The sequence below is a fragment of the Lycium barbarum genome, chromosome 2 (genome assembly GCF_019175385.1).
Source record: "Lycium barbarum isolate Lr01 chromosome 2, ASM1917538v2, whole genome shotgun sequence".
In the NCBI taxonomy this organism is placed as follows: Eukaryota; Viridiplantae; Streptophyta; class Magnoliopsida; order Solanales; family Solanaceae; genus Lycium; species Lycium barbarum.
In genome coordinates, this window is record NC_083338.1 from 119,987,374 (window position 1) to 120,001,510 (window position 14,137).

At 32.1% G+C, this 14,137-nt stretch overlaps 1 protein-coding gene across 1 annotated transcript; it reads left to right on the forward strand.

Moving 5' to 3' along the window:
• The first annotated feature begins 6,960 nt into the window (after positions 1-6,960).
• Positions 6,961-8,167, forward strand: LOC132626938 (protein PELPK1-like). The gene has a single exon (XM_060341976.1). The coding sequence runs from the start codon at positions 7,018-7,020 to the stop codon at positions 7,876-7,878; it is 861 nt and encodes a 286-aa protein (XP_060197959.1). The 5' UTR covers positions 6,961-7,017; the 3' UTR covers positions 7,879-8,167.
• The last annotated feature ends 5,970 nt before the right edge of the window (positions 8,168-14,137 follow it).

The following is a 14,137-nucleotide window of genomic DNA, read 5'->3' on the forward strand; positions in this document are numbered from 1 at the left end:
GTTTAACCTTCGAAAAAGATAAATAAATAGCAATAGTTAAATCATATCTAAATTAGATCATACATTTTAAACTTCAAAAAGGTAATACAGTAAAATGATTAAAAAAAAATACCAAAGTTCTTTTTAAGGAGTAAAACTTAATCTTGTAACACTAATTAAGGTGTTTGAGGTGTGTAATTTTGATTTCATTTGCCATATTTCACTTGCTTATGTGATGTCAGGCACAAGTGTTCAGCTTGTTATAAGCAGTATAAGAAGGAGCGTCTTATTTTGGGTTCGGATTAGACCATGGATGAGTAGAGTATGCCTGTCAACCGGTTCCGTGTAACCGGTTTTAACCGGTAACCGGACCGGTTAAACCGGAACCGGAACCGGAACCGGTATAACCGGTTAACCGGTTCCGGTTAACCGGATATTAGTTAACCGGTCCGGTTCCAAATTTTTGTTAACCGGAACCGGTTAAACCGGTTTAACCGGAACCGGACCGGTTAAACCGGTTAAACCGGTTAAAAAAAAAAAAAAAAAAAAAGAAAAGAGCCGTTGGACTTGGGCCTCGGTAATGGACCGTTGGCAACGGTCCATTTGCAAAAATGGCCGTTGCCAAACGGTCATTTTCTTAATTTTTGGCCCCCAAATTTTTTTTTTTAACACTTTAACCCCTCCCCCACCCCTATATAAACCCTTCTTCATTTTCATTTCAATTCACTCTTCTTCATCTTTCTCTCAAATCTCAATCTCTCAATTATAGTTACTTTGCAATAATTAGCCACAAAGTCTTATTATAGTTTGAACTTTCAATTATTAATTTTGCAATTATAATATTGTTGGTGGAGTTGGTGATTTTGCAACAATCCGAAGTAGCTTTGGTGGATTTGCAATTCTAGCCGCCTTCGCTTTGTTGGAAATTATTCCGGCAATTTGGTACCTTCGTTCCAACTCTATCTTTAATTTTTGCAATTTAATTCTAGCAATTTATTTTTCGAAATTTAATTTACGCAATTTAATTCTAGCAATTTATTTTTTGAAATTTAATTTACGCAATTTAATTTGTTGTAATTTATTTTATTGTGATTTAAATTATTTCTATTTAATAATGTCAAAGAGATTAAGACGTGGTGCCGGTAGTAGTAGTCGTACTGTTAGGGGTGCGCTTAATGAGGAAACATTTGTGGAAGAAACACCTAATTTAGGTATTGATGTTGGTGGAAATAATCCACTTTTAGGTCATGAGGCAATGCAACAACATTTTACCGACACTTTTAATGAAGACTTAGATGATGATGATGATGATGAAACACAACCCCCCGAAAATCCTATAGGAGATACAGGTCCTGCACAATCACATACACAAGACAAACCGCCTAGAACTCGTAGGCCAACAGCTAAAGTTTGGAAATTTATGACTAAGGATAGGGAAAATCAATCAGTTACATGTACCCTATGTGGACAAGTATTTAGTTTTAAGCAAGGAACTGGTAAGGATGGTGGAACGGGTACACTAAATGCTCATATGAGAACCAAACATATGGATGTTTGGGGAGAGCAAACGGGTTCAAATGTGGGGGGGATTCAAATGACGATAGACCCACGAACTGGTAGAAATTTTAAGTATGACAAGAAAAAAGAACGCGTAGAAGTAGCTAAAATGGTAGCTTATGATTGTTTACCATTTTCCTTTCCCTCGGGTTTAGGGTTTGTTACTTACATTCAACGTTGTTATAACCCGTTATTTGAGGGTATTCCTAGAAGTACTTGTAGAGCCGATGTTATAGATTTGTTTAAAAAATATAGATTTTATTTGCGTCATGTATTTAATTCTTTAAATTGTAATGTTTGTCTTACCGCTGATTTGGGTCTTAGTATTAACCATTTAGATTTCTTTGCTATTACATGTCATTGGGTTGATGACAACTGGGTTATGCAAAAAAGAATTATAGCTTTTTTATACGACGAAGGAAAAGGTCGTCACGATGGAAAATTTTTAGCCGATTCAATGTCTACTATAATGAGATTTTTTAACATTTATAGAAAAACACTTTGTATTGCTTTAGATAATGCTTCTAATAATACAAAGGCAATTGGTCTTTTAAAAAGAGAAATAAACCCTCCTCTAAGAAATATTTTTCATGTAAGATGTAGTTGTCACATTTTAAATTTAATTGTTAAAGATGGTCTTATGCATTTTGATGATTCTGTTCAAAAAGTTAGAAATGCTGTTGCGTTTCTTTTTTGTAATGCTAATAGGGGAAGAATTAGAGATTTTAAGAATGCTTGTGTGGAAAATAACCTTAGACCTAGGAAAATTCAAGTAGAAATTGAGACTAGGTGGAACTACACTTACATTATGCTACAACAAGCATATGAGTATAGGATTCCCATACAACAAGTTCACAACAAATATAATATTGATAGTGAGGATTGGTTAACTTATAGGCATTGGGAAGATGTTAAAGAATGTATTGAACTCTTAGAAAATTTTTATAATGCAACTCTTGCTTTTTCTAGACAATTCTATCCCACGGTAACCGGAATTTTAGCCTACTTAGCGGAAATAGCTAGAGTTTTACAAGAGTATAAATATAAACCCGATTATCAAGTGGCTATTTTTGAAATGATAATCAAATTTAAGAAGTATTTTTTTCCCATCCCAACTTTATTTATATTGGGTTCTCTTTTAAATCCTTGTTTAAAAGTGTCTTATACTAAAAATTTGGTTAGTCAAATTTATACATTTTTAGAAATTGAAGAGGGAGTTCAACCATCTTTAGCTGAAGCCGATCTCGCTATTGATGATGAGTTTAGAAGAGTTTTTACTCATTATTCTAGTTTGGAAGAACGTGCTACACCAGTTGCTCCACGCCCTACTACTTCTCATAGTAGCAAAAAGGGCTTGTCGGGTTTAAAAGTTTTACATTCACAGCCTCTATCTTCTTCTACTGCAAACTTTGATGAATTTAACTTTTATTTGATGCAGCCAAATGTGGATATCAGCCAACTGGATGAGGTGGACGTCTTAGCATGGTGGAAGAAGTACAAGGCAAGCTATCCGATACTTTCAAGAATGGCTCGAGATATCCTTACGGTTCAAGTATCAACCGTGGCTTCGGAGAGCGCATTTAGCCAAGGAAGACAGCAAATTGGAGACCATAGACATTCATTATCCGGCTTTAGCTTGCAAGTACTAGTGTGCATTCGAGATTGGATTAGATCGGAGCGACGCAACCAAAACTCAGAAGCGGAGCAAGGCGAAGACGAAGAAATTGAAGATTTGATAGCTAGTGGACCGGACCAAATGGAAGACTTTGAAGATATTTCCATGACCGAATATGATGTGGGGGAAATTAACGAAATGGTTCAAAATTGGTGATTTTATTATTCTACTATTTTTGTATAACTCATGTATTATTTGCAAGTTAAAAAAAATACAACTTGCAAATAAATGTTATCCAAGAATGAATAAAATATATGGCTCATTGAGCTTTCTTCTATTTATTTGTGTTTATATTTTTACTTTTATTAAGTTAGGAATATACCTAAAATATACTAAGAATATACTTAAGTTATATAGTATACTTAAACATATATAAGTATATATAGTATATATAGAAAAAATAGTATATATAGTATATAAGTATATATAGAAAAAATAGTATATATAGTATATATAGTATATTCTTAGTATATTTTAAGTATATATAGAAAAAATAGTATATATAGTATATAAGTAAGTATATATAGTATATAGTATATAAGTAAGTATATATAGTATATAAGTAAGTATATATAGTATATAAGTAAGTATATATAGTATATATAATAAGTAAGTATATATAGTAAGTATATATAGTATATATATTAAGTTATACACATATATAAGTATATATAGTATATAAGTATATATATTATATAAATATATATAGTATATATTGTATATATAGTAGATATGTATATAAGTATATATAGTATATATATTAAGTTATACACATATATAAGTATATATAGTATATAAGTATATATATTATATAAATATATATAGTATATATTGTATATATAGTAGATATGTATATATAGTATATATATTAAGTTATACCTATATATCTATTAAGCTATCCTATATATAGTATATAGTACATATATATAGTATATATATTAAGTTATACATATATTTAGTATATATATTAAGTTATACATATATATAAGTATATATAGTATATATATTAAGTTATACATATATATAAGTATATAGAGTATATAGTACATATATATAAGTACATATAGTATATATATATATATATATATATTAAGTTATACATATATATAAGTATATAGTACATATATATAAGTATATGTAAGTTATACATATATATGTGTATGAAAAGCATTATTCTGTATTGCTGACTTGCTGTTAGGCTGTTAGTCAGTAAATATTTAAACTTTAATTATAAAATTGTATAACATATGTAAATATACCTACAATATACAAATAAATACTATAATATATATATATAATACAAAAAAAAAAAAAAAAAAAAATTTAACGAGTCCAAACCGGACCGGTTCCGGTTTGGACCTTCAAACCGGTTAACCGGAACCGGTTAAACCGGAACCGGTTAGGCGGTTCCGGTTTTGGAACCGGAACCGGCCGGTTTCCTAACCGGTTACCGGTCCGGTTCCGGTTGGAACCGGTTGACAGGCATAGAGTAGAGTACTTTTGATTGGGTCAAAATTCTATGTGGATCAATACGTTGACCATATGTGGACCAATACGTTGAGGTCATGTGTTTAATTAGAATTTAATTAAATGTCATATGATTAAGCCATTAATGGAGGGGCAATTTTAAACTCAAAAATAACATCTTAAGGGAGAATTTGATTCAATAGGTGGAAGGATGATATTTTTAAGTCATTACTAATACATCATACATTAAAGATATTTTTTACCTTTTCGGTTTATTTAATAATGTACATAGAAGACATAATAAATGAAAAGTATAAGGTGAAGAAAAAGGTAATAGATCTTGTGGGGGTGGGCGGATGAAGGAAAACGGTGAAAACAGTATGCTGTTTATGTTTTTACTATTTTAAGTGTTATTTATTTAATGAAGTAAATAGAAAACATATAAGAAATATTAATACAAACTAAATCTAGGCCTTTGAAATATTTACTACACACTTGACATTCATCCAAGTAATCATTGAGAATTACTAGATATTGCCTTACTGGAGTGGGGCTCTCATCGTGTTGAATGCTCTCCACATTTTGGACATTTTGAGGGACATAAAAAAAAACTGAAATATAATACTAGAGGAACATAAAATGCAATTGAGGGGTGGAAAATAAAGGGGAATAAAAGAAGGATTTTTATAGTTGGTGTGAGGTATTTTTGCAAGATAAAATTTGGTAATCTTGTAAATAGTCTTCTATATATATTGACTTATATTAGATTTGATCAGAAGACAAAATTAGACCAAAATCTATCGAGCTTAAAAACTTTCAAAAAATATTAACTTAGTAAGAAAATCAATATGATAGAATGGGTAACTAAATTATTATTATTATTATTATTATTATTATCTCTCCATTTTTACGTATTGAATTGGTGGTTTGTGAAGGGCATAAATGTCCATGAACATTATAAGGATATTTTGGTAATTTTAACTTTTCAACTTGAAGCTTTTAACTTTTATAATAAATATAAAATATTATTCTGATGAATGTTACAATTCAATTATAATTTGCTTCAGCCATCTTCGTTTCTAGTGTGGGTGTATTTGGAATTTTAAAATAATAATATATCATGATCGTTTATTAATATCCATTATCCCATGATCTAACTTGGTCGTCACATTCATTTAACCATTCTCCCATTCAACCACTTTCTTCCCAACTACTCAAACACTAAAATATCCACCAACCCATGTTCTCACATATTGTTCATCAATTTTATTCCCTTACTAACACCTGATTTATTCTATGGGAGGTTCTTCACGCCTGTAAATATGTGTCATTCTACCTTGTAATGATGAGTGAAAATATGGTGGAGTGCATGAAAAATTGAGGTTAGTTTTGTGGAAAGGGAGAACTTTATTTTGTTGAAGATGTTTTTTTGTGGTGGAGCTTTGTACCAAAAATTAGTCCAGAGTTGATGTGGTAGGGACGTTGTGTCCTAGAAGGAACAAGTGAAGAGTATTATTGCTGAATCGGTGAAGATTCGACACATTAAGCTTGAATCTACTTAAAGAAAACGAGATATCCACTTCTCAGCTTAAAAAAGTTATTTATTTTCCGAACACAACCGTCTTATTGTGTTATTTTACGTGGCTCTGTATCAATATCAAAGCTATATGCAATGCAACTGTCCTTTTATCTTAGATTTGATATGCTATTCTTTCAGCTATTGAATTGTTTTATTTCTTGGAAAATTGTATAAACCGTAAAAGTGTGTCACTTGCAATATTCCACCATTTTATGTGGAATAGCAGAGGATAATGTATTCCAAGTTAAAGCCATCATCGTTAGTTTATGCTTCTGTAAACTCGGGCACGTCAATTGTCTGTTTTTGATTCGCCAGACTTCAAGTGTCACTCTCTTGCACACCTCTGTTTTTATATGTAAAGAAAATAACAGGGATGAAACAATTAAGAGAAAATAATTCATGCGAAAATAACCTTTTTGTTTAGACATTTTCGGTAAAATGTGAATCCAGGACTTTTCTCTTTTCAAGAAAATGAAATCAGCCAAGTAAAGGATTATTAGCAGGTTGCCAGCATAACCTATATGTTTGTGACAGATTTAGAATATTATGTAATTAGGTCATCCAGATTGACTTTTGTGCAATGAAAGTGTAAGCTAAGTGGATGAGAAGTTCAACTACACAGGTCCTTACTTAACAAACAAAATCCTCGCATGCGTTCGTAAAACATATATATATAGCAATAGACTTAAAGACAATCCCTCATCCGAATCACATTGAACTCTTTATATATTTTCTTTAATCTTCTAAGATCTGGAGAAAAATGGCTCAGCGTTACTGCTTATCCTCCCTCTTAGTACTTGCATTTCTCAATTTATTTGCCATTTATGGAAGCATAACTGGTGCCACTGCACGCCACCTTCTAGAGACTCCCCTCCCTGAGATTCCTAAACAAGAACTTCCGAAAGTTCCAACCTTGCCAAAGCCCGAGCTACCAATTGTCCCAAAACCCGAGTTACCAGCTTTGTCAAAGCCTGAGCTACCAGCTGCCCCAAAGCCCAAGTTACCGACATTGCCAAAGCCTGAAATGCCAAATGTACCAAAACCCGAGCTTCCTGCTATGCCGAAGCCTGAGATTCCAGCAATGCCGAAACCTGCGTTTCCTCCCTTGAAAAAGCCAGAAATTCCAGCAGTGCCGAAGAATGAGGTTCCACCAACTATGAAAAAGCCTGAAGTTCCAGCTGTGCCAAAGCCTGAGATTCCGACAATACTAAAGCCAGAAATTCCAGAACTACCAAAGCCAAAAGTCCCAGAGCTTCCAAAGGTAGAAGCCCCAGTTCTCCCAAAGCCTGAGATCCCGGCTGTGCCAAAGCCGGAGATTCCAGAACTATCAAAGCCAAAAGTCCCAGAGCTTCCAAAGCTAGAAGTCCCAGCTGTGCCAAAGCTTGGGATCCCGGCTATGCCAAAGCCGGAAATTCCAGAATTACCAAAGCCAAAAGTCCCGGAGCTTCCAAAGCTAGAAGTCCCAGTTGTATCAAAGCCTGAGATCCCGGCTATGCCAAAGCCAGAAATTCCAGAATTACCAAAGCCAAAAGTCCCAGAGCTTCCAAAGCCAGAAATCCCGGAACTACCCAAACCAACTTTTCCTTCATTTTCTCCACCACACAAACCCTCTACTCCTTGAGTAAATTATATGCTACTGTCTCTCCATTACAAAGTACCCAACTGATGTTTTGGAATTTCCATCTCAGTCTATGAAGTTTGCAGCATATGGGCGATGACATGGAGATGTTTGGCAGAACACATTGGATATTCTCTACTAGGAGTAGAAATTGTAATTCTTTTATAGTATTTGAATTGGATGTACCATGTTTGACTTTTTATTATGGTATATGAGTGTTTTATATGCTTTCTATATATACAGTGTAATAAAGCTAATGATCTATACTACTTTGCTTTAGTTTCTATCATTAGCCATCTCTGTTTGTCCACTCTTTTCCTCTCCGTGTTTCTTTCCTAATTTATAGTAACCAATTTCTTACATCACGTTTGTCCACTCATGTTGTTACCTCTCTACAGAATTACTGATTATTTAAGCTTTGGTTTGCGTGATTGCAATAATAATTAGCTTTATTTCTGATCAGAAACCTTTGATTTGGGAAGAACAATACATTGAGTCAGGATCAAAGATAAGAAAATCTAATGGTATTGCTGATCTTGCTCTAGGCGTGGAAACAGAACTGGGGCTTCGGTATTTTTCTATATGGTTGAATGGCAGCAAGAAAGAACTGGAGCACTAATTTCTCTTTCTTTTATTTGATTCTCTTGAGAGATAATCTTACATAGAGCTCAAGGTCAGACATTTTCTCTATTTTGTCAACTAATTTATTTCAAAAAGTAGTTACCAAAAAAGTGGTAGTCAAGTAATTTATATCAGTAGAACTCATGGCATTGAAATTATGCGGCTCTTATTACATAATCCTAGACAGAAAAAATTGATGAGATTATATACATCCTGTTTTGGGAGAAGTAAGAAAAAAATCTCTTAAAATGTCAATACTAATCCAAACTCCTTAAAGTTGATATTCAAAGAACCGACCGTTTGTATTGGGATCACATTGTGAATCATTGTTTGAAGCACACATTGCATGAAGTGCCTGCCTTCACAGGTGAAGCAATAATCCATTGCTTCAAATAGCGTCATCCCTTTAACTGACGAAGTGATATCTTTTAATACACTGGATGACCAAATGCTCCTTTAGCAGAAATACTATGTTAATCCTTGGATAATATATAGATGTTACTACATTCTTACTATATTTATCTGAGTTCATACATGCGATATTCGAGCTAATGAAAATTTTACTTTGTCGTGATTTGCAATCCAACAGAACATTCTAACAACTATTAAGACATTTTATTATGGTTACTCTTAATAACCACATGATAAAGGCTTTAATAGGCAACTCAGTGCCTTTTTTTTTATTATAACCATCTAGTATTCAGAATCTTTCAGCTCGATTAATTTAGATTCATGCTGCATAGGTCCATTTAAGGGGGAAACTCTCTTTATCAAGAATTTCTCCACTCCCAAGGCGTGAAGCCGAGATCTCTGAGGAGCTCATCCATCCCATTACACCAGTGGTGACATCCAATTAATTATCTATAGAAAAATAATATCTATTTAATAATAATACAAAATATCTTACATAAGCTTTATAATCTTATCATTTTTTCTGTCTAGGATTATGTAATAAGGGTCACATAAGTTTTATTGATACAAATTACTTGACTACCACTTTTTGGTGACTGCTTTTTAAAACTAATTAGTTGATAACATAGAAAAAATATTTCACCTTTGAAAATCGTAAGGAGGTAGCGATCATTAAATCATATCCAAATTAGATCATACCTTCTAAACTTAAAAAAAGGTAAAATAGTTTAAAGATTAAAAAAAATCATGGTTCTTTATTCTCTCTTGCATCATTGTCATTTTTACCTATATAATAGGGACCACCATTTCATTTTGCTCTCTTCTCTATTTAAATCCAATGTTTTGCTCATTTTTTTCGCACACTTTTGCATGATACGTTCATTTGCTACTTCTCTTCAAACTACTTAGAAACCACTTACAGAGTTTTCAACTTTTATTTTCACCACCTTCCATCAATTCAATTCCCTCATTCTCTTACTTCAACTCTCTTTTTCCTCTCTCTTTCTCTACATTCTTTTGTCTTTAATACAAGTGGGATTTGGTTCTTGTGACTCTTTCTTCATTTTTCCTCGTTGATCTTGGTCAAATCTTCTTCTCTACTCTTTTCTGTGATTACGAAACACTTTATTTTTTGTGAGTATGGTCAGTTCAGAGGCTAGATACTCGTAGATGTCGATGTGCTCACCAGTTATGTTATTGAAAAACTACTACGCCTCAACTATTTTATACTTCTATTTTTAATGATTGTTACTCTTTGAGAAATTGTGCTTGTCCACTTTTCTTTTGATATGGGTGTGTAAGATTTTTTGCTTTGGTTGACTATTTTTAGTCATGGTTTTCTTTTATTTTTTTGTGTTTTTCAGATTTGAATTTGTCATTCTTAATTACATGGTTAAAAGAGGTTTCCATCGAACATGTGAGGTATTTCCCGAAGAAATTATTGCTAATCAAAATCATGTTGGTAAGCATCTGCTTTTAGTCACAGTGATTGAACTTCAAGCACATAGTCTGAACTTCAACCACTGTGTCTAAAAAGAGATCTTACCAATAGGATTTAGATTAGCAATAATTTCTTCGGCGAATACCTCGACGATTCGATGGAAATCTCTTTTAGCCATGTTATCAAGAATGACAAATTCAAGTCTGAAAAACACAAACAAAATAAATAAATAAATAAAAAAAACCATGACTAAAAACAGTTAACCAAATGAGAAAATCATATTTACCTAGATCAAAAGTGGACAAGCACAATTTATCAGGAGTAATGTTAAAAATAAAAGTATAAAATATTTGAAGCGCAATAGTTTCTCAATAAAATAACTAGTGACACATCAAAATCTATGAGTATCTAGCCTCCGAGCTAACCTTACTCACAAAAAATAAAGTGTTTCGTAACCATAAAAAAGAGAAGAGAAGAAGATTTGAGCAAGAATGAATAGAAAAAATGAAGAAAGAGTCTCAAGAACCAGATTCCACTCAGATTACAAACAAAAGAATGCAGAAAGACAGATGAAGTAAGTGAGAGAATTAAATTGATGTAAGGCGGTGGAAATGAAAGCAGAAAACTTTGTAAGGGGTTCCTAAGTTAAGCTTGAAGAGAAGTTGCAAGTGATAGTAACATACAAGTGTAAGGGGAAAAAAAAAAAAGAGCAAAACATTAAATTACTACCTATTAGAAGCACGAGTTGGGTCCTTCTTCGTCGTCCGTTGATGGGCCCCATAAAAATAAAAAAAAATGGGCCCCATTAAAATAAAAATAAAAACTTTTGAGCCCCATATTAAATAGGCCCTAAAAATAATTGTGGATCACATATATATTAAACAACTAATATTTTTTAAAAATTGTGGGCCCCATATTAAATACCAACCAGTATTATAAAAAAAAAAAGTGGAACCCACTACATCCAAACTCACGTGAAAAAAAAAAAGTGGACCCCATATTAACAAAATCAAGCAATATTAAAAAAAAAAACAATGTTAAAAAAAATTGTGAGCCCATATTAAACATCAACTAGTATTAAGAAAAAAAAAAAAAAAAAAAAAAGTGAAACCCACCACATCCAAAAACAAAATTGTGGACCCCATATATATTAAACAACAACTAATATTTTAAGAAACATTATGGGCCCCATATTAAACACCAACCAGTATTAAAAAAAAAAAAGTGAAACCCATATTAACAAAATCAAGCAATATTAAAAAAAAAAGTGAATTCCATATTTAAAAAACAAACAATGTTAAAAAAAAAAAATTGTGGGGCCCATATTAAACACCAACCAGTATTAAAAAAAAAAAAGTGAACTCACCACATCCAAACTCACGGGAAAAAACAAGTGGACCCTATATTAACAAAATCAAGCAATATTAAAAAAAGAAGTGAATCTCATATTAAAAAAACAAACAATGTTGAAAAAAACTTTTGGGCCCATATTAAACAGGCTCATAAAAAAAAATTGTGGACCACATATATATTAAACAATTACTAATATTTAAAAAAATTGTGGGTCCCATATTAAACACCAACCAATATTAAAAAAAAAAAGTGTAACACACCACATCCAAACTCACGGGAAAAAAAGTGGACCCCATATTAACAAAATCAAGCAATATTAAAAAGAAAAGTGAATCTCATATTAAAAAAATAAATAATGTTAAAAAAGAATTATGGGCCCATATTAAACACCAACTAGTATTAAAAAAAAAAAAAAAAAAAAAAAAGTGGAACCCACCACATCCAAACTCACGGGAAAAAAAAGTGGACCCCATATTAACAGAATCAGGCAAAAAAAATTATGGACCCCATATATATTAAACAACAACTAATATTAAAAAAAAATTGGGCCCCATATTAAACACCAACCAGTATTAAAAAAAAAGTGGAACCCACCACATCTAAACTCACGGAAAAAAAAAGTGGACCCCATATTAACAAAATCAAACAATATTAATAAAAAAAAATGAATCCCATATTAAAAAAACAAAAAATGTTAAAAAAAAGTCTTAGAAAATCAAACAATTAAATCAATAATGATGGACTCATTGCCACATGCGTATCAACCCATTAGTAGGAGCAAATGAAATTATTGTACAGCAACATACTTAAAATACTTATATTTTAAAATAAGATAGAATTTAATTACTTTTTCATTTTTTCCTTAGTCTAATAAATGTGAAAAGAGATTAATATCAAATGGAGATCAAAGAATGAATAAGGTAAATTAGTCAAATTATAATTCTAATTCACGTTTCCTTAAAAAAACCATGCAAAAGACAACATGACAAGTAAAATGAGTTAAACCGAGAATATTTACCAAAAATTAAAGAATAGCATTTCTTCGTTTAAATAGAAAGTTAATTTCTACTTTGTTTCGTTTCAAACATGTAAAATTAATTTAATAATTTGAATTAGAATTATCCAAATCAAAATTTGATAAAAAATAATAAGTATTTTACACTTTTAAATTAATCGAATTAAAATTGAAAGTATCAACTGATGCTTAAATATTGCTATTATTTTATCTCAAACAGAGGAAAATAGTTTTCTTTTAAACAAGTCTTCTGTTTTAAAAAGTATTAATAAATTTTCGTAGCAAACACGAATAAAATAAAGTTTTAGATACGGAGCACAAACTACAATGTTAAATTAACCGTATTTTGAACATAGTGTCTATAGATATATATATATTATCACTATCTAAACACGATTAAATATACATAGATACACTATAATACGAAGTGTTGGGCCCGTGCGCAGCACGGACATAAGCCATCTAGTTTAAATAGAGAAGAGAAATGGTGGTCCCTAGTGTACCTACAAAAATGATACAGTCAGAGAAAACAGGACCTTGAATTTTTATTTTTATTTTTATTTTTTATCATTTAACTATTTACTTTTTTAAAGTTTAAAAGGTCTGATCTAATTTAGATATGATTTAATTGTTGCTACTTACTTGTGATTTTCGAAGGTCAAACATTTTTTCTATTATGACTAATTAATTTTAAAAAGTAGTTATAAAAAAAATGATAGTCAAGTAACTTGGAAGAATTAGCTATAGGTGACCTTTTAGTTGTGAAATTAGTATAGATGACTCATGGGACCACTTGAAAGCAAAACTCAATTAAATTTGGGATTAACAAAAATTGGGGTTCAAAATGTATTTTTTCAAACTTGTTAATCTTTTACAAAATATAAAAAGACTCCAACTTAATCCAAAAAACCCACCAACCCCTTTTTCCTTCGCCCCCCCCCCCCCCCCCCCGCCCCACACCCCCCCCCCCAAATTTATTTTTTTTCTTTTTAAAAGTTTTGATTTTTTATTTGCTTTTTCACCGGCCACCCCCCTCCTCCCACCCCTCCCCCGTCCCCCACCATTGTTTTTTAATTTATTTTCTTTTTACCAGCCGCCCCTTCTCCTCCTCCAACCTCTCTCTCCCCCCCCCCCCCCTCCAATTATTATTATTTTTAAAAAAACAATGATTTTCTTTATTTTTCTTTTCATCCCCCTCCTCCTCCTCCCAACCCCCCCCCCCCCCTCTCCCCCCCTAAAAACAAATTTAACCGGTCCCCATCCCTTCCCCCCATTTTTTTTTTTAAATTTTGATTTTCTTTATTTGTTTTTTCATCCCCTCCCCCCCCCCCCCCCTCGAAATTTTTTTACCAGCCCCCACTCCTCCTCCTCCCCCTCCAAAAAACTTTTTAAAAGTTTTTCTTTTTGTTTTATTGCACCCC